The sequence below is a fragment of the Apodemus sylvaticus genome, chromosome 12 (genome assembly GCF_947179515.1).
Source record: "Apodemus sylvaticus chromosome 12, mApoSyl1.1, whole genome shotgun sequence".
Taxonomy (NCBI): Eukaryota; Metazoa; Chordata; class Mammalia; order Rodentia; family Muridae; genus Apodemus; species Apodemus sylvaticus.
In genome coordinates this window covers 21,474,344-21,496,826 of record NC_067483.1, presented here as the reverse complement: position 1 = coordinate 21,496,826, position 22,483 = coordinate 21,474,344, and the positions used below count along the sequence as shown (strand labels likewise).

Below are 22,483 nucleotides of genomic sequence, written 5' to 3'. Positions count from 1 at the left end.
CCCATTTTTAACTGTGGACTGTAAATAACAGCATCCTATATTGCTTCTCCTCATTTAACCAACTGAGTATTTTAGCTCTGATTTCTGCTTCCTCAAAGGAGGAAGGACTTTTAGAACACAATTCATACACAGTACTCACAATCTATGTTTACTTAAAACTGAACAATTAATTAATTTTGAAACAAGAAAGTAAGGAAAAATAAATTCACTCTTACTTGCTTATGTGCACAATACACTAGTATTAATCTAGGAAAATAAGTAGAAATATCATTTTTTTTAAAAAGTCATGAGTCTGAGACATCCATCTCAACCTTAAACACATGATTACTTGAAATTGCTCTCTTCACGTTGGCACATCTAAACAATTAGAGAACTTACACATCATTCAGTTCTTCTTGACACAATGGGTTGAAATGTATAATATCATACTTTGCAAAATATACTTAAGTTACAGTCTTTTACTCAATTTGTTTACAGTGAAGAAGGTTGGGCAACAGGTCCTTGAAAGTCTTTGGAGAATATAGGACTCTTGATTTTGGAAATTTATTTCTAAGTCAAAGAAAAACATCATTATCCCCCAAGTCTTTACTGAAATTCTAATACTTTGTTCCCACACTTTTGTACACTCTAGTGGCTCAGAAGAACAATACGTATGTCCTTAGAACCATGCATTTCTTTGAGATGTGTGTAGCAATGATGCTATACTGCTGTGCTGTGTCTCCCCATTTTCATGCTTCTGTCTTTCCTGTAGTTCAAGCAGCAGAAAAGCCAGCATGTGCATATGAGCTTAATACCATGAGGCAGTAAGATAAACTTTTACTGAGTAGAGGCTAGAACTTCAAAATAAACACACCACTACTTTTCAAATAAAAATATATTCTCCTGTACAAATCAGAAGAGATAATAAAATTAATGAATAGACAGCAACTACTGGTTTAAATTTTACATATATGAGAGTTTCAAAACTACTTCAAAAAAGTATTTGGAAAAGTATTTACCTTTTTTCTTTCTTGGAGAACTGCATATAATTTTTTGGCAATACAAGGACTTATGTTGTGTTAAATTATTGGTTTTTATTCTGTTTTTCACTTAGGAAAGTTATTACAAGAATTTTTATATTGATAAAATAAAATATTTCTGTGCACCAACAATGAAAAAATTCTGTTGAACTCTACCTTTTATAGCAATCTTAAAAGCCTCAGTAGAGATGAAATGCTTCCAAGTTTTATTAGACAAGACGTTCTAGGATTTTTTGAATGGTTCTTACAGAGGGTAGCATGAAAGTTAGAGCCAGGTGTGTTTGGCTCCCTAAAAACAGAGGACATTACTTTATTAGGCAGGTTAGGTGCCTTTGTAGGTATATGAGAGTTGCTATCTATTCACAAACCACTAAGTATTTCTTTAATATGGAACCACAAACAAAGAAACAAAACAAACAAAAAAACACAACTACAAATGCTCAAAGTTTGTGGTCAGTGAAATCCCTTGGATAACCTAGTGAATGTTTCACCAGGGTAGAAGCCTTAACAGTTAAAAATGGAGACATATTTACAACCTCCTTTTGTCCCACAAGTGGAATTCCTGTTTACTGTATGTAGTATTTTCTACTTTTCTTTCCCTTTTGAATTTTTTCTACTGCCTTTTTCTTCAGTACATTCCAAACGAAGCGTCCAAGGCTATGAGTACAAACTCTCTTGGCCATTTCCATACATTTCAGCCAGTCGTTTAAAACGGGGACCCCAGTCACTCAGGTAGTCATAATTCTGATCAGAGTTTGAGCTGATGGAATCTAAGGAACTGAGAGATTCAGCTACTGAGCCATTTCCTTCAAATGCATAAGTCTGAAGAGAGTCATATGGTGGAGCACCTGGATCTACATCAGCTTCTTTCAGTCTTTCCCAAATGAATTCCCTAAAAATGACATTATCTGGGATGTTTTTAAAAGTCGGTCGACTCAAGAACTGAATTTCTGGAGTCACATCTCTCCGAGTTTTGTTGTCTCTTATGACGTTGAGGTTTCTCAGAGCAGCCATATCAAAGGCTTCTGTGTCTTCTTCTCCCCCGCCTTCATCATCATATCTGACAATGTTTTCTCTAATATCCCTCTCCTCATCAAAAATGAGAGGCTCCTTTTTTCGTCTTCTCATAGTGACAATGAGGAGGATCAGCACTGAAAAGTGAGATAGCAGAGAGAAAATGTCAGGTTGCAGAGGAAGAACCCCAATATGTGATAAGACTCATATATTCCATTTCCCTAGTAGACAAAAAGTTTGGCTTCTCTGTTTCATGGGAATTCATAGCATCAAATGTGTTAAAACTGCAAACAATGTGTGTAAAACGGATGCTTTTATACATCAAAAAACTCTTTTCTACACCTGCTCATGATTGATGTCTTGCTCTAACCTCCAAAATATTTGACAGAACAAATTCTAGGGCCAGTTCTAAATAAATATAAATTCAAAGCAACATATAACAAAGGGAGCCTTTGAACTCCTTAATTGCTTGGAAGGCAAAATGCTATTTATAAAAGGTTTGCATATAATTTTACAAGTACAATGCAAGATGGAAATAGATTACAGAATTTGATCAGGGTCTTTGGAGAAATAAATGTCTGGTCCTTGTTATGAAATTCAGCTGCTTAATAAATTCTAGTATGCCATGCCATTTATAAAGATTAAAAGCTTTTGTAATAAAATCAGTCCCATTTTAAAGTGTGAAATACTGAACCTAGACTCTGTAGACTTTTAGTAGTTTTCAAAGATTTAAGAAACAAATCATTTTAACATTGGGATTTTTCTTCTTATATAAAAATAACTATTAAATGTTGAAATGCACAGCTTCTCTGGAAAGCAAAAGAAAACAACAACATTTATTATTATATAGATTAAATTCATCCTCATTTTAATACAAACAATATGCTTTTTAAGATTTATTTATTTATTTATGTATGTGAGTACACTGTAGCTGTCTTCAGGTTCACTAGATGAGGGCATCAGATCTCAATATAGATGGTTGTGAGCCACCATGTGGTTGCTAGGAATTGAACTCAGGACCTCTGGAAGAACAGCTAGTGCTCCTATCTACTGAGACATCTCTCCAGGACTTAATATAAACTTATGGGGAAACTTCACAACTCACAAGTGACACCTAAGACTAAAAATACATCACCAGTAATAGCTTCCAGATCTGAAGTAAACAAGGTAAATAAAATGGCTGTACTTTATTTCAGCCTAAAACAAAAGACTATTCCTTCTTCTCAATACCTCATGGTACCTTCTCCAAAACTGACCATATAATCAGTCACAAAGCAAGCCTCAACAGATAGAAGAAGATTTAAATAATCCCATGCATCCTATAAGATCACCACAGACTAAAGCTAGACTTCAGTAATAATGAAAACACAAAATCCACATGACCATGGAAACTGAACAACTTGCTACTCAGTGATAACTTGGTCAGGGAAGAAATAAAGAAATTAAAGACTTATTGAAATCCAATCAAAATTATGACACAGCATACCCAAACTTATAGGACAAAATGAATGCAGTGCTAAGAGGAAAATTCATAGCATTAAATGTTCTCATAACGAAATAAGAGATTTCCTACAGTTAACAGCACACCTTAAAACTCTAGAACGAAAGGAAGCAAATTTGCACAAGAGGAGAAGACAACAGGAAATAGCCATATTCAGGCCTGAAATCAACCAAAGAGAAACAAAGAGAAGGACACAAAGAATCAACAAAACGAAAAGCTGGTTTATTGAGAAAATTATAATAATATTTTAATCCCTAGCTAAACTATCTAAAGGGCACAGAGACAGTATCCAAATTAACAAAATCAGAAATGAAAAGGAAGACTTAGAAACAGACCCTAAAGAAATTAAAAAACAAAATTACCAGATTCTACTAAAAGAGCCTACACTTAAAAATGAAATAATAATAATAAAAAAAACCAAAAACCAAAACAACTACAAAAAAAGCTCATCGAAATTCTAGATGAAACGGATGATTTTTTACACAGATACCAGGTACCAAAGCTCACTAAAGAGCAAGGAAACTATCTACACAAGCCCATATCCCCTGTAAGGAAAGAGAAATCACTAAAAAAATATCCAAACAAAGAAAGCCCAAGGCCAGATGTTTTGGTGTAGAATTCTACCAGAACTTCAAAGAAGAGCTAATACTAACACTCCTCAAGCTACTCCAAAAAGTAAAAACAGAAGGAGCATTACCTAACTCATTTTATGATTACTCTGATACTTAAATCACACAAAGACACAATATAAAAAGAAAACTTCAGACCTATTTCATTTATGCTTATCGATGAAAAATGTTCATCAAAATTCTGGCAAACAGATCCTAAGAACACATCAAAACCACCATTCACCACAATTAAGTAGGCTTCATTCCAGGCACATGAGTTCTTTCAATATATGAAAACCCATTAATGAAATACACTATATAAACAAACTAAAAAAATCACATGATTATCTCACTAGGTACTGCAAAAGCATTTGACAAAACAAAACATTCCTTCATGTTAAAAGAATTGGAGAGATCATGCATTCAGGGCCCATACCTAAACAAAATAAAAGCAATAGTCGACAAACCAATAGCCAATATCAAATTAAATGGAGAAATACTTGACACAATCCCACTAAATTCACAGACAGAAAAGAATGCCCACTCTTGCCATATCTAGTCAATATAATACTCAAAGTTCTAGCTAGAACAATAAGACAAAATGAGATCAAGTGGATACAAGTTGGCAATGAAGGAGTGAAGACATGACTCTTTGGAGATGATATGATAGTATATATAAGCAACTCCAAAAGATCTACCAGAGAACTTCTCCAGCTGATAAACAACTACAGTAATGTGGTTGGATATAAAATTAACTCAAACACATTAGTAGCCTACTTTTCTACAAATGGTAAAATAGCTGAGAAAGAAAATACAGAAACAAGACCCTTGACAATAGTCACAAATAATATAAAATATCCTGGAGAATTTCTAAATAAACAAGTGAAAAATTTATAACAGAGCAATAGCGATTTAATAAAAAGTAATAATACTGTCTTTCATTGGTACAGAGACAGACAGGATGATCATTGGAATAGAACTGAGGAACCAGAAATAAAACCATACATTTTTATACACTTGATCTTTGACAAAGAAGCCAAAAATATACAATGAAAAAATAGAAAGTATCTTCAATAATGATGCTGCTCTAACTGGCAGTCAGTAAGTAGAAAAAAAAGCAGGGGGTGGGATGGGAAACAGGAGTATAGCCCTCAAGGCCAGCTGAGTCAACGGAAATATGCAACCTCAGGAGCTGGGAGATGGAGAGAATGCTCTAGAATGTATCAGAGACCTTGGAGATGAAAGAGTCTCAGGACTGAAAGGGCAAAACCTTAAATGAAATGCTCAGCAGTAGCAAGAGGGAACTTGTTGAGTCCACTTCTAGTAGAAAGACAGGGCATCAATTGGAGGGATAGGGTTGCCATCCCACAGTCAAAAACTAACCCAAAATTGTTCCTGCCTAAGAGAACTGCAGGGACAATAGAGGAGAAGAGTCTTAGGGAAAGGAAGTCTAGTGACCAGACCAAATTGGGCTTCATCTCAAGTGGGCACTCCAAGGCCTGACACTATTAATGATGCTATGGTGTATTTACAGACAGAAGCTTATCATAGATGCCCTCTGAGACACCCAACAAGCAAGTGAGATAGAAGCAGATACTTACACAGAAAAAATGGACTGAAGTTGGGGAACTCTGTGGTTGAATTAAGGAAAGGCTGGAAGAATTTGAGGAAGGCAACCCCATAGAAAAACCAGCAGTCTTAACTAATCTGGATTCTTGAGATCACTGGGACACTGAGCCACCCACCAGGCATACATGAGCTGCTCAGAGGTTCTAGACATATACACAGCCTGGTCTGGTCTCAGTGAGAGAAAAGACACCTAACCCTGGAGAGACATGAGACCTCAGGGAGCGGGAAGGCCTGATGGAGTGTGGAGGTGTGGGGTGGGGACACCTTCTTGGATAGAGGGGAGGAGGAATGATGAACTGTCAGAGGGCAGACCAGGAAGGAATGCATGTATTGACAACATAATGGAGTACTACTCAGCTATTAAAAACAACAAATTCATGAAATTTTTGGCAAATGGGAAAAATTAGAAAATATCAGTGTGTGGTAACCCCATCACAAAAGAACACACATGGTATACACTTATTAATAAGTGGGTATAAAATTTCCTAAATTATATATAATTTCCATAAAATATACATGTCTAATATATACAGAAATAGGTGGTACAATGTAGCTGATTATTGAATAGTTGTAATTTCTCTCTCTCTCTCTCTCTCTCTCTCTCTCTCTCTCTCTCTCTGTGTGTGTGTGTATGTGTGTGTGTGTGTGTGTGTGTGTGTGTGTGAGCACTTGTCTAAGTTGTGTGAATCTCTAGATTCAATCCTCATACAATCAAAACTGTATTTTTGCTAATTTGTAACAGATGTTTTGGAGTAACATCTGACACTATTTCAACTACATATAAATGCTTGTTTTGACAAAAAAGTCATTGAAAATCAATCATAGTGTTTTATGTTTATATAACAATATAATATATGTATATTTATATTTTGTTAACAAAATACATTAGGGTAAATTTTATGGATTTGTGTACAAATTTAGTGTCTGCTATATGTAGACATATAATTATATTTTTATGTGAATGCATATTATAGATATTTTGCTTGGAGAATGTTTGTAGGTGACCAGTTACTGAGTGGTCCTTGTCAGCTTTACTGGTGGTTTTAATGGCCTCTTTCTACAAATGCATTTCTCATGAACTATTCTGACAAAAGCTTCCCTAGTTGTTCAAAATTGATATTTGGTGTACTTATAATTATTAAAATATATATGTAATCTGAAAAAAATCAAAAGGGTTTATTTTTATTTTGAATTTACAGATATATTTTTCTGCATGCATGCCTGTTTTCCATGTATGTGATTGTTGCCTGTGAAGACTAGTGAAAGACATGAGATCCCCGAGAATTGGTGTTACATATTATTGTGAATTGCCATGCATATAGGGACTGAAAATCAAACCCAGGTCCTCTCCAAAGAGCAGTTAGTGCTTTTAATGACCGAATCATTCTTACATCCAAAACCATCGTGAATTATCATTAATTATATGCCAAAAACTAAAATGTTTTTCAGGAATTTTCACTGCATTGGCTTAGGTTTTTTTCTGAAAGTTTTAGAAGACTGAATATCTGTTATCATTTGGGTTATATGTCTCACCATATTTTAAAGTGTGTGTGTGTGTGTGTGTGTATGTGTGTGTGTGTGTGTGTGTGTGTGTGAGAGAGAGAGAGAGAGAGAGAGAGAGAGAGAGAGAGATGGGGGGGAGCTTGCAACAGGAAGTCAGAGGCTGTGCAATGTACATGTTGCCTTTCTCTGTATTTGAGATTGAGATATGTTCCATTTGTTGTGTGTTAGAAGGACTGTCTCATTAGCATCTGTAAACTTTCTCTGATCGGCCTCCTACCTCACTATACAAGTGCTGAGATTGCTTGTTTTTTTTATAATTTCAGGGGATTCGCACTCATATTCTTACATTGTGCAGAAGCATGTTAGAGTTGGAGCTAGATCCCCAGAATTTTACTTTAAAGAAGCTTAATAGGCAAGGGTATGTAGTTCAGTGATAGAATATATTTTTAGCCTGTGCAAAGCCTTGGGTCTGATCTCCAACACTTCAAAACATAAACACAAAGTCCTTAGCATGATTATAAAGTGTCTTTGTTGTTAAAGAGTATTTGAAAATAATAATATAAAACAAAAAAGATAATAATACAGGTTTTCAACTCTGCTTAAAATGGATAATGTCCCGGAGCTTGGGAATACATCAATACGTAAATTATAAACCTGAGAACCTGAGTTCAAATCAATAATACCTGTGTAAAAGACAAGTATGACAGAATGTCAGCAACAGTGTGGTGAGAGGCTGAGATAGGTAGAATTTTGAATCCAGAACTGTCCAGCATTCTATGATAAGGAGATTCAGGTTTTAGTGAATGACACTGTTTAAAAAATTAAGAAGTCATTGAGGAGCACATGCCAGTGTCAGTTCGTAGTCTCCATTTATGCAGCTACATAGGTTAGTATACACATTCACATGCAAATAGAGCACACACATACACCACACCACACCACAAGACACACACACAAACACATACAAACACACACAAACACACTTCCTCAAATAAGAAGGTACCTACTCATAGAGGATAATCAATATCTGGTACAATCTATCTAAGAACTTCTAGGGTATAGATGTCTTGAGACTTGAAGGGAGAACTGACTTCATAAGTCAGTCATAAGACAATATCATCAGCTGCTTTAGAAATGCCAACATGGAGGCTCCTCAGAAAACTGGACATGACACATCCAGAGGACCCTGCTATACCTCTCCTGGGCATATACCCAAAGGATTCCCCGGCATGCAATAAAGACACATGCTCCATTATGTTCATAGCAGCCTTATTTATAATAGCCAGAAGCTGGAAAGAACCCAGATGCCCTTCAAAGGAAGAATGGATTCAGAAAATGTGGTATATTTACACAATGGAATACTACTCAGCAATTAGAAACAATGAATTCACAAAATCTTTAGGCAAATGGTTTAATCTGGAAAATATCATCCTAAATGAGGTAACCCAGTCACAAAAGAATACACATTGAATGCAATCTCTGATAAGTGGATATTAATTAGCCCAGAATCCCTGAATACCCAAGGCACAAATTGCATAACAAATGACTCCCATGAAGAAGTATGGAGAGGGTCCTGATCCTGGAAAGGATTGATCTAGCACGGGAAGGGAATATAAGGACAGAGAAAAAGGAGGGAGGTGATTGGAGAAGGGATGGAGAGAAGAAGGTTTATGGGACATATGGGGAGGGAGATTCCGGGAAAGGGGAAATCATTTGGAATGTAAACAAAGAATGTAGAAAATAAAAATATTTGTTGTTTTTTTTTAAAAAAGAAATGCCAACATTTACCCTCACAATAAGTGTAGTTTATATCACACTCCAACAAGTTAATTCTTGTAACTGATGGAGATTATTACAAAAGTAAACAACTGATCAAAAATGCAGATACAGAATTGACTGTGGAGAGTCAATCACACAGTCTGATTCCAAATGATACATCTACAGCATAATCTTTAAACCTTAGGTTTAGGGAAATCATGTACAAGGGAATGGAAAGATGGTAAGACCAAAAGTCCAAGAACATCTTTTGACAGACTGTGTTCCTTAGAAAAAAACAGAGAAAATGCATGACAAACTAACAACCATATGGCTGCCTAAATATGACAAGGAAAATGATCATTACAGTTAATATGACAAGAGAAGTTCTACATGATTCCACCTTAAATTAAAAAAAAAAAAAACTATAGTTGGTCAGTGACTCCTGTAGGAGGAAGAATCATTGATTCACGGATGCATTCCCACATAGGTTGTCTAACCAAAGAGTTCAGTCCTGGAGACATGAACATATGAGTAATTCTCAAGGGACTCAGTTTTAATTTGTGCTCATATACAGGCAATGTGTGTATATATGTAAAACTAATAATAAAAGATGATATAAATTGGGGGAAATAAGGGAGAATCTAGGGGCATGACAGGAAGATCCAGAGTTCCTGAAAGAAATTTGAAAAACTGTTTCAGGAGCTTTTCATTATCCTTTCAGAATGACAGCAATAACAATGATAACAAAAAGCCTAATGAGAATTCTTACAAAGGAAATCAAAGGATCCTGTTCCTATTGGAGAAGTGAGTATGAGAACAAAGAGGCTGCAGACAGGGGAGGCAGGAGATAAAAGGCAGAAATGTGAAATTTAGAGCAATTGACAATAAGAATTTCCACATTTAGAGATTAAGTATGTGATGGTGAAGAAAGCAAGTGCTTTGTAACAGGATGCTCTTTAAAGTGAAGTCAATGCCGGAATAGGCAAAATATTTCCAACTTATCAATCTATTACACAACTGATACCATATTTTAGAAGTTATATTCTTATATTTTCCAAAAATTAGTTTTGACATCAGGTTGAAAATGCATTTTATTCTATAATTAAGCCTGAAGTTGTCATTGAAGCTTTCAATACACTTTTAGATAAGCAATGCTTGGAACAGCCTCAGGTATAATGTGAATATGGAATCTTCCAGTTATGCTTGAAGCTAAGAAAAATTACTAAACGTTTGAGGTTGTACAGTTTAAAACTTCAATGACTTGACCAAAAAAGATTCTAGCTATTTGGACACATATAAAGATTAAATTTAACCACTGAAATCCATTGTCTGGCTCTGGGCTTGTTATTCGGGCATGAAGAACCTCCTCGTTCTTCCTTGTGGGTACCTGTATAAACCCTAGGAACTATGAGCTTCAAACACTGGTCCCTCAATCATTTGCCAGTGTGCCCCAACTGAGGCAGAGCCAGCAGAAACAGGTAACATGACAATTGTCCTAACATTCCCTAGAAGTCATGCTGCCATCAAGATCATCTAGCCAACACCAGAAAAATCAGATGACTAAAGCACCAGGCAAGAGCAGAGCTAGCAAGTCCCAGGGTAATATGACACCACCAGAGACCAGATATTCTGATACAGCAAACCCTGAATATACTAATGAAAACGAAGCACAAGAAGATAATATAAATCTAATCTTATAAGGATAATAGAGGAATTTAAAGAGGAAATTAATAAATCTTTAAAAGAAATACAGGAAAATACATTGAAATAGAGCATTAAAACACTAAGCAAGTAAAATTAAAGAAAAATACAATCAATCAGATGAAGGGAATGAAAAAACTTTCTGAGACCTGAAAACAGAAATAGAACCAAAAAGAAAAACCTGCAAACAGAACAGAAACTAGAGATATAGACATCGTCAGCAGAATAAAGGAGATGAAAGAGAGTATCAGGTGTAGATAATACTGTAGAAGAAATCAATACATTGGTAAAAGAAAATGCAAAATATAAAAAGATCATGACACAAAACATCCAGAAAATGCAGGACACTATGCAAAGATTAAACCTAAGAATAATAGGAATAGAACAAGGAAAAGATTCCCAGCTCAAAGGTCCAAAACACATTTTCAACAAAATCATAGAAGAAAATTTCCCCAACCTAAGGAAAGAGATGCCTATAATGGTATAAGAAGCTTAAAAAACACAAAACAGATTGGGTCAGAAATGAAAATCTTACAAGCACATAATAATCAAAACACTAAATATGCAGAACAAATAAAGAATTTTAAGAACAGCAGGGCCAAGTAACATACAAGACCTATCAGAATTATACCTGCTTTCTGAACTGAGACTCTGAAAGCCAGAAGAGCCTGGGTTAACCCAGACTAATATACTCGGCAAAAGTATAGATGTTAAACCAGACTACTATACTCAACAAAACTTTCAATCACCATCGATGAAAAGAACAGGTATTCCACGAAGAAACAACAACAACAACAACAACATCTTTCCACTAACACAGCCCTATAGAGGATACTAGAAAAAAATTACAATCCAGTGAGGCTAACAACACTGAAGAAAACACAAAAATTAAATAATTTCATGCTGTTAAAAGCAATAGAATAGAAACACATGCACACATTTAAACTACCACTATCAACATTAAAACATTACAGGAGGTAGCACTCATTGTTCATTAATATCTCTCAACACAAATGGCCTCAATTTCCTAATAAAAAGGCACAGGCTAACAGAATGGATACAAAAACAGGATCCATCATTCTGCTCCATACAAGAAACTTACCAGAGCAACAAAGATAAATATTGCCTCAGAATATAGAGCTGGAAATGCTCAACTTCATTAGTCATTAGGGAAATGCAAATCAAAACAACCCTGAGATTTCATCTTACACCAGTCAGAATGGCTAAGATTAAAAATTCAGGAGACAGCAGGTGTTGGAGAAGGTGCGGAGAAAGAGGAACACTCCTCCACTGCTGGTGGGGTTGCAAATTGGTACAACCACTCTGGAAAGCAGTCTGGCGGTTCCTCCGAAAACTGGGCACCTCACTTCCAGAAGATCCTGCTATACCACTCCTGGGCATATACCCAGAGGATTCCCCACCATGTAATAAGGATACATGCTCTACTATGTTCATAGCAGCCCTATTTATAATTGCCAGATGCTGGAAAGAACCCAGGTATCCCTCAACAGAAGAGTGGATACAAAAAATGTGGTATATCTACACAATGGAGTACTATTCAGCCATTAGAAACAATGAATTCATGAAATTCTTAGGCAAATGGATGGAGCTAGAGAACATCATACTAAGTGAGGTAACCCAGACTCAAAAGGTGAATCATGGTATGCACTCACTAATAAGTGGTTATTAACCTAGAAAACTGGAATACCCAAAACATAATCCACACATCAAATGAGATACAAGAAGAAAGCAGGAGTGGTCCCTGGTTCTGGAAAGACTCAGTGAAACAGTATTTGGCAAAACCAGAACGGGGAACTGGGAAGGGGTGGGAGGGAGGACAGGGGAAGTGAAGGGGGCTTACGGGACTTTCGGGGAGGGGGGGGGGGCTAGAAAAGGGGAAATCATTTGAAATGTAAATAAATTATATCAAATAAAAAAAAATTAAAAAAAAAAAAAAGAAATTAACATCTCTTGCTACAGAGATGTAAGCACTGCTTCAGACACTGTTGTATATTCTAATGATGAGAGTATGAATGATGAAGTATGATAGCTTCAGATCCCCTGGCTCATCTGTATTGATAATTGATTGTTGTAATCTCAAAAAAAAAAAAAAAAAAAAAAGCTGAAAAAATGCAGCAAAGTGGTCAAATACAAAATTAACTTAAAGAAATCAGTAGTGTTCCTCTATACAAGCAATAAACAGGCTGAAAAAGTTTTTTTGTTTTTTTGTTTGTTTGTTTTTTGTTTTTTAGTTTTTTGTTTTTGTTTTTGGTATTTTTTGAGACAGGATTTCTCTGTGTAGCCCTTGCTGTGCTGGAACTCACTTTGTAGACTAGGCTGGCCTCAAAAAAGTTAAACATACAATGCACTTCATAAAAGCCACTACTAATCCAAAATATGTTGTTATATTTTCAATCAAGTGAAACACCTGTATGACAAGAACTCCAAGTCTCTGAAGAAAGAAATTGAGGAAGATATCAGAAGATGAAAAGACCATCCATGCACATGGACCCATAGAGTTAACGGTGTAAAAATAACCAAATTATCAAAGCAATCTTCATCAAAGAGTCAATGCGATCCCCATGAAACTCCCAGCACAATTATTTACATACCTTGAAAGAACAATTCTCAACTTCATATGGAAAAAAATCAGGAAATCTAGGATAGCTAAAACAACCCTGAATAATAAATGAATATTTAGATATATCCATATCCCTGACTACAAGCTGTATTATAGAAGAACAACATTAATAAAAATGGCATAGTATTGGTATAGAAATAGACAAGTCGATCAAGACAATCAAGTTGAAGGTCCAGAAATAAACCAACACAGCCACGGACACTTGATTTTTGACAACAAAATCAAAGTTATACAATGGAAAATGGAGAGCATCTTCAACACATGGTGCTGGTCTAATTGGATGTCTGCATGTGTAAGATGCAATTAGACCTAAGTTTATCACCCTACATAAATCACAAGTTCAAATGGACCAAGTAACTCAACATAAAATGTGACACACTAAATCAAATAGATTAGAAAGTGGTGAATAGCCTTGAACTCTTTGGAACAGGGCATTGAATTCCCTCTTTTGACTCCATGAATGCCAGGTATGCATGTGGAACACATACATACAAGAAGCAAAATCTTCACACATGCAAAAAATAAAATAATATTTAAGAAAATGAAAATTCAAAAACTCTTACATGATGAGTGATGCTGCATCATAATATGGTATGATTTAATAATACACTACTAGGTAAAGAAAGGATGTATGAGAGTGAGGCAAGAGTAATTTAGAGAAGGAGAAAGAGGAACAGGAATAATGAGGAGTAATCTTACTACTCTCAAGAAGCTTTTATGCTTCAGCGCATTATAAATAATGTATTAATAATATGTTATATTATATTTTACTATATAGTATAGTATATACTATATATATATTACACACACACACATATATATATATATATATATATATATATATATATATATATATATATATTACACAAGGTCCTGACAGAAGTATATAAATAGTGGAAAAGCTTAAGTAGGTGTTGTGATATAGAGGACAGTAAATGTGAAGATTTTTGTCATTTCTTGTAATTTGAGAACATGTCCTTAGAAGGAAAAGCACAAATTCACAGCATAATGTATTATATAAATCTGAAAGAATGTAGGTAAAGTTTTTCAGGAAATGGTTTTAATTTTGAAAACAGTGGAAACAAAGTTTCGAACAGCAATTGCTACATGATGATGAAAAATAACATAGGCTGGTACCTTTCCAGTTGTGAGCCTGTGAAAGAATTTGTCTTGCTTTGAGAACCATAAGAAACATTTTGACATTCTTCAAGCATATTTGTTTCTACTAAATATTTTTCAAGAGAATACATATGACATGGTTTAAAATTAAAGTCTTTGACAGGCACAGGGATGATTCTGGGGATCAGAAAGAGAGTGCCATCTAAAGTAAGACCTAAGGTACACTAGGAAGGACAAATAGAAAACAGAATTTTCATTTTTGCTCTATGGATTGTAAAATTACAAATATACACATATTCTCATAAACAAAGATCAAGAATTTAACTTGTATTCTAAGCCCTCTTGGCACATCTTTCAAAATGATTTCATTATAGTTAATATATAACCCAAGTGAGTCATTGAGGTAACTATAAAGCAAATACAATATTTTGAACTGATGACATATTCTTTAGGTAGTATTGATAAAATTCTGACTTTTTTCTTTAACACACACACACACAAACACACACACACACACACACACACACACTACTCACACACAAGACTATTAACCTGAATATATTATTACATTTTACCTACACCATATCTATTTTTAACTGAGATAAATAAATCCTAAAAATATCTTCAAAATACTGAATATTAGGAGAAAGATGAAAATTATATGCCAAAACATTTACTGGTTATGAATAATGATGAATATAAAACCAAATATTATTTACCATAACTGAGTACATTAGATTATTCAGCATGAGCATATGGAATTCCTTCTGTCTTTCAGATAATCAATTCATGAGGTATTTCATATAATTGCAAAATAATGTTTACCTCTTGCCTTTGAATGCAGGAGTTCATTAGAAGAGAAATAGGAAAATAAAATAATAAATTTAAGCATTTGTGTTGGATAGATGTTTCTCTGTTATGATGTGGTCTCTGAGACTACCATATCCCCAGTGTTAAAGGGCCCATGGTGAGAGCACCTAAATTGGGTTCAGAAGTCAACAGATAGTGTCTAGACCACAAACCAAAGGGGTCTTCTTATACATTCTGGAGAGTAGTACTCTAGGCATGTTAGCACACACAAGACAAGAAAGACAAGCCTACACAAAAGCAATGTGTACGAAATCAGCTGCAGCACCAAGGATATAAATTAATAAACTAAAAAATGGATAAAGCTTGCATAAGATTAGAAGATACAACAGAGAGAAGACTGACTTGGAAAACAATAAAATTTGACTGTAAATCAAGGAAAGAGGCAAGATTTAGGAATATAGTTCAAGATTTCAACATTGAGCATACATAGTGAGACCTGATGTAAAATTATGCCAACTAGAGATTTGCAAATGACATGCAAGAAATAGAAAATGATTACCATGTCTCAAGACATAGAAATGTTTAATTATAACTGAAATTAATCCTTCTTTACTGAAAATCAGTGTCCCAGGGCACCTCTCATTTAATGTGATCATTATAATGATTTAATTTGAACCGGAGTTAAGACAGAGCAAAAGTGTTCAAAGTACAATGAATATTTTATTCACAAGTACAATATGTGTGTTATATTCTGTACCAAAATAAATTCATATATAATTGAAAGTGTGTTTTTTTTTCAAAGGTGAAAATTAACTCATGTAAACCTTGAATTAGACTCCTTGAGTTAACTAAACATCTAGAAACTCATCGCAGGAAGCACAGTAGGTCCTTCAGCTCTTACTGTGCTAGCTTCCGGGCTTGAGATACTTAGAAGTATTAAGCCACTTCTCAGTGGCATCTTGGTATTTAATACTGGAAAACATATTTGGAAAAATAGATTTTCAGGACAATTTATAGGATACTTCTTTTCTTCTTTCTGCTGCCCTGTTTGGTTTCTGAGTGTGACCAGCAATGACCCTATGACTTTGCAACTAATTTCCCAATCTTCTGTTTGCTATGAGAAAAGAGACATACAACAATAATAGTTGCCAAGGATACAGTTTGTGAGAATGTACTTGCAAAATGCTAAAAGATAGCAAAGTACTTGTATTAATGCCAAGCTCATTGCATTAGCTTATGAAAGTAAACTATTTCTCCTTCATTCTGTTTATGTGTCCTTTAAATAGGAACATATTTGCTTTCATGAATGAGCAATTGGAACACTGTCCATTATCTCAAAGACAACATGTGAAGGCTAGTACATTGTGATAGATCATGAGGAATAGCGTGTTTTTTACATTCTTTTTCTGGTGTTATCATTAGTCTCAGTAACTTGGTATACATTTTTGCACATTAGTTAAATTTTTCTCTGAATATAAAACTAAGAAAACATTTTCAAATTAAAAAAAAAAAAACCAAACAGCTTCAGCAAATGCCTAAAGCTTGTTTAGATTTGGAAAGCCACGGATGCATAATTAAAAGACCCATGACAGTTGAAAGTCAAGCTTCCTCTTTAGACATGGTGGAGGAGTTAGAATTCTCTGTGGTGAATGATGAGTTTATATAAAATCCTTATTAAGGAAGGTTTATGGAGCTGTGGCACTCTGAGTGAAAGACAAAGAACAGGAAGCAATTCATTACTTCAATCACTTGGAAGCAAGGTCCAAGAATGAAACAAATAGAAGCCAATACCACAAATGCTGCAGAAGCTTCAGGGAGAAGAAATAGTCAGGGAGGAGAGCTATTTTAAGCCAAAGCAGGTGAAATTCTTCTTCTGAATTTCTTAAAAGATCTACATCAGTAATAATTGAATGTGCCAGTTGTACATTCTGTTCTTTACCAGTGTTTTTCTCTGGTAAAAGAAATCTGCATTTGTTAAACATCAACTTAACTATGATAATACAGAGGATTAAATTAGTACTGTGGTTCATTATGGCAAATAGTTTTTATTCTGGTTTGAGAATACTAAAATGTTTTCCACATATTGATTACAACTTTTATACATGAAAAATATTTAATGTGGCTTTTTCATTTCCATACAAAGAGATTTGAAGCTGCAAGTTCTGATTCCTCTCAAGATATATAAGGAAACCTCATACTCTGAGTTTTTGGTTATCACTTTTACTCAATATATTAAGATTTAATAGTTTTTCAGACAGAGGTGAAGGTAAGCAGAAAAAATCACTAACAGGGTTGGAAAAATACAAATGGAGGTGAAATTTTGGTTTGTTTTTATTTTTGTTTTGTTTTGTTTTTGAAGGTAGGATCTCATGTAGCTCAGACTGGCCTCCAACTCAAAGATCACCTTAAACTGTTAATCCTCCTGCTTCTATCTGCCAACTATTTAGATCACAGGTATTTAGCACCATGCCCATATTAGTGCTGGAGATGGAATCAATGTTTCATACATGATAGACAAGCAGTCTACCAACTGATCCACAGTCCTAGCCTCTTGAGGTAAAGACTGATATGCCCAGCATTCCATGTGATTAAATTTAAGCATAAGGAAGAAAAGTTATTGAGTAGCAAGATACCTTTCTTTCTTGTTTGTCAAGAAGCAGTAACTGGGCTCTGTCCAGAGAGCTGAATGAATAAGATAAGGGGCTGCTCTTTAGCCATGTTAGATTACTAGCACCCAAATAATGTGTCATACTGCAGATCTAAGAGATGTTCTGGCCTTTGTGTGTATTGTACATACACGGTACACAGATTTACATGCATACAAATATATATATATATATGTGTGTGTGTGTGTGTGTGTGTGTGTGTGTGTGTGTGTGTGTGTGTGTTTTAAAAGAAGTAACATAAGAATAGACATATTGAACCTTATACTGAGGAAAGTGGGGAACAGCCTTGAATGAACTGACACAGGACAGGTTCAGTGTTCTGTTCTAGCAGCATCATTGCATCATCCTCTCTCCAGGTCTAAGACTCTTTCACATGTCACCTCACTGATTCAGAATGTTGATCTTCAGTATTTTCCTTTTTGGGAAGTCAAAGCTAAAAAGCTTCTTTAGTTTTCTTCTTAAATGAACATTCCCTTTGCCAAGTGCAGTTACTTACCTTAATTTCCATTAAGTGGGAAGGTGAAAAGCCCTGAAAGATAACATCTAGAATGAAGACTTACAAATTGCTTTATAAATTATAAGAATGAACTATTGACATACTTAAATAGAATACTTGGATTTGTATTGCATTTGCATACCTGTAAACCTGAATGTTATTTCTTTCAAACTGACCATATCATGTCTGGTTTTATAATGGTGAATAAAAGTGTTTCAATTATTTGTTACCATCAAATTGGTGAATAAGATTTGGAGATTATAATTTAATCCTGAATATCTTGTGCTAGAAGATTGTGGCTATGTTCTAGTTTCACTATATACATGAATCTTAAAGTTATTATGCCTGTTTCAAATTTTTCTTTCAGTGTGAAAATGCTGCGTTTTTACTAATCTTTTGGTATAAGTGTAGAAACCTTAAAAATAAATAAAATGCAATGCACAAATCTTTAGATAGATTTGGTAGAGGGAAAAGTGGCTTTTCTAAGAATGAAAAGACATGCCTGAAATTAACAGAAAGATGCTTTCATTAACAATCTCCTGAGTTAACACATATACACACAATTTATACACACACCACACCCATGCACATGAAACATACACATACTACACACCACTAACAAACACTTTCTAAATAGCATATGCATATGCACATACTATAAAAAACATTCCACACACACACACTCACACACAGACACACACACAAACACACACACACCACAAACACATAGAAGCATCATACATGCACATAAACACAAACCACACAGATACATCACTCATACACATGGATATCCACAATACACAGATACACCACACATACAGACACATACACATATACCACATACACACATATCACACAGCACAAACACACTATGCTACAAGGAGAGAGAAAAAGATAGATATTTGATAAATGATAGATAGATAGATGAATAAATATAACAAAGAATGGTGTACATAAAAACTGATTTATTTCAAAAACAGTTAGATGATTATAAACTATGAAATAGTTAAACAGCCTTGATTACAAAAAGCTATTTTTCACATTATTATAAATTATAATCATAACTAATTAACATTATTATAAATTAGAGGTAAAACAGGCTTTATTTAGCTCGTCTTTTAAAATATTGAAGTTAAATAACTAGCAGTGATTACCAAATTTGATAGAGTACACTCAGTTGTATTTTGTTCCTGGAAGTGTGGTATAATAAATTCTGTGTTTATGTGTGTGTGTGTGTGCATATATGTGTATGTATGCATATATATGTGTGTGTGTGTGTGTGTGTGTGTGTGTGTGTGTGTGATCAATTGGCAAAGTTTAAAAACTCACTGTCTTTCTATCTGTCCTCTCCATATTCTATGAATCTGTTGTTTTAAAATGTTCATTGTTTTTCTGGATGTAATAGCTTTATACCCTATGTTGTTTGCTGTTTTTATAAAGTAAATATACAATTTTCATGTTCATTTTTATGTTTTAGAATCCAAGCAGATCAAAAATACTTATTTATAATACTTTCATTTTTAAAAATATTTACTCTTAGTCTTCATATTCTAATCATATTTTAACTGTGAATTACATGTCATCTATAATGAATTTTGGGAAGCTTCTGATACCTGTTTGCAGTTCTTTAGAAAGAATCATTTAATTATTTTTCTTCTAGATTTATTCATATAATTCATGTTATTAAAGACAATAACTTCCATTTTATGAGACTGTTTACATTGTATTAACACGTAAATCTTAGCTTGGGTAACACAGTGAGGTCTTTTCCTCTAACAATAACACTTAAAAGACAAATTGAAAGACAAACACTACCTTAGAGTAAAAGGCTGGAAGACAATTTTACAAGCAAATGGTCTCAGGAAACAAGCTGGAGTAGCGATTTTAATATCAGATAAAATTGACTTTCAACCCAAAGTCATCAAAAGAGACTCTGAGGGACACTTCTTGTTGGTCAAAGGAAAAATACAACAAGAAGAACTCTCAATCCTGAACATCTATGCTCCAAATGCAAGGGCACCCTCTTTCATAAAAGAAACTTTATTAAAACTCAAAGCACACATTGCACCTAACACAATAATTGTGGGTGACTTCAACACTGCACTTTCCTCAATGGACCGATCAGGAAAACAGAAACTAAACAAGGACACAATGAAACTAATTGAAGCTTTGGACCAATTAGATTTAACAGATATATATAGAACATTCTATCCTAAAACAAAAGAATATACCTTTTTTTCAGCACCTGATGGTACCTTCTCCAAATTCGACCATATAATTGGTCACAAGACAGACCTCAACAAATATAAGAAGATCGAACTAATCCCATGCCTCCTATCTGATCACTATGGAGTAAAAGTGGTCTTCAATAGCAACAGAAACCATAGAAAACCCAAATACACGTGGAAATTGAACAATACTCTACTCAATGATACCTTGGTCAAGGGAGAAATAAAGAAAGAAATTAAAGACTTTTTAGAACACAATGAAAATGAAAACACAACATACCCAAATCTATGGGACACAATGAAAGCAGTGCTAAGAGGACAACTCATAGCCCTGAGTGCCTCCAAAAAGAAAATGGAGAGAGCATACATTACCAGCTTAATGGCACACCTGAAAGCCCTAGAACAAAAAGAAGCTATTTCACCCAGGAGGAGTAGAAGGCAGGAAATTACCAAACTCAGGGCCGAAATCAATCAAGTAGAAACAAAGAGAACCATACAAAAAATCAACAAAACCAGGAGCTGGTTCTTTGAGAAAATCAACAAGATAGATAAACCCTTAGCCAGACTGACCAAAGGGCACAGAGAAAGTATCCAAATTAACAAACTTAGAAATGAAAAGGGAGATATAACAACGGAAACTGAGGAAATCCAAAAAATCATCAGATCCTACTACATGAGTCTGTACTCAACACAACTGGAGAATCTGGAGGAAATGGACAATTTCCTTGACAGATACCAAATACCAAAATTAAATCAGGACCAACTAGACCATCTAAACAGTCCCATAAATCCTAAAGAAATAGAAGTAGTCATAGAAAGTCTTCCAACCAAAAAAAGCACAGGACTAGATGGTTTCAGTGCAGAATTCTACCAGACCTTCAAAGAAGAGTTAACACCAATACTCTTCAAACTATTCCACAAAATAGAAACAGAAGGAACACTACCCAATTCCTTCTACGAAGCCACAATTACGCTGATACCAAAGCCACACAAAGATCCAACAAAGAAAGAGAACTTCAGACCAATTTCCCTTATGAACATCGATGCAAAAATACTCAATAAAATTCTTGCCAACTGAATCCAAGAACACATCAAAACGATCATCCACCATGATCAAGTAGGCTTTATCCCGGGAATGCAGGGTTGGTTCAATATACGGAAATCCATCAATACAATCCACTACATAAACAAACTCAAAGAACAAAACCACATGGTCATTTCATTGGATGCTGAAAAAGCATTTGACAAAATTCAGCATCCTTTCATGCTTAAAGTCTTGGATAGAACAGGAATTCAAGGCCCATACCTAAACATAGTAAAAGCAATATACAGCAAACCGGTAGCCAGCATCAAACTAAACGGAGAGAAACTGGAAGCAATCCCACTGAAATCAGGGACCAGACAAGGCTGCCCCCTTTCTCCTTATCTTTTCAATATTGTACTTGAGGTACTAGCTCGGGCAATTCGACAACATAAGGAGGTCAAAGGGATACAAATTGGAAAGGAGGAAGTCAAACTATCATTATTTGCAGACGACATCATAGTCTATCTAAGTGACCCAAAAAAACTCCACTAGAGAGCTCCTACAGCTGATAAACAACTTCAGCAAAGTGGCAGGTTATAAAATCAACTCAAGCAAATCAGTGGCCTTCCTATGCTCAAAGGATAAGCAGGCTGAGAAAGAAATTAGGGAAATGACCCCCTTCACAATAGCCACAAACAGTATAAAGTATCTTGGGGTGACTCTTACCAAACATGTGAAAGATCTGTATGACAAGAACTTCAAGACT

At 34.8% G+C, this 22,483-nt stretch overlaps 1 protein-coding gene across 1 annotated transcript in view; it reads right to left on the bottom strand.

The window, feature by feature from the left end:
* Nucleotides 1-1,676: 1,676 nt before the first annotated feature.
* Cdh7 (cadherin 7) overlaps nucleotides 1,677-22,483 on the bottom strand; it is a 144,514-nt gene continuing 123,707 nt past the window's right edge. Inside the window, exon 11 of the mRNA XM_052200311.1 lies at nucleotides 1,677-2,170. Coding sequence (XP_052056271.1) covers nucleotides 1,677-2,170 — 494 coding nt within the window. The remainder of the gene's footprint in view (nucleotides 2,171-22,483) is intronic.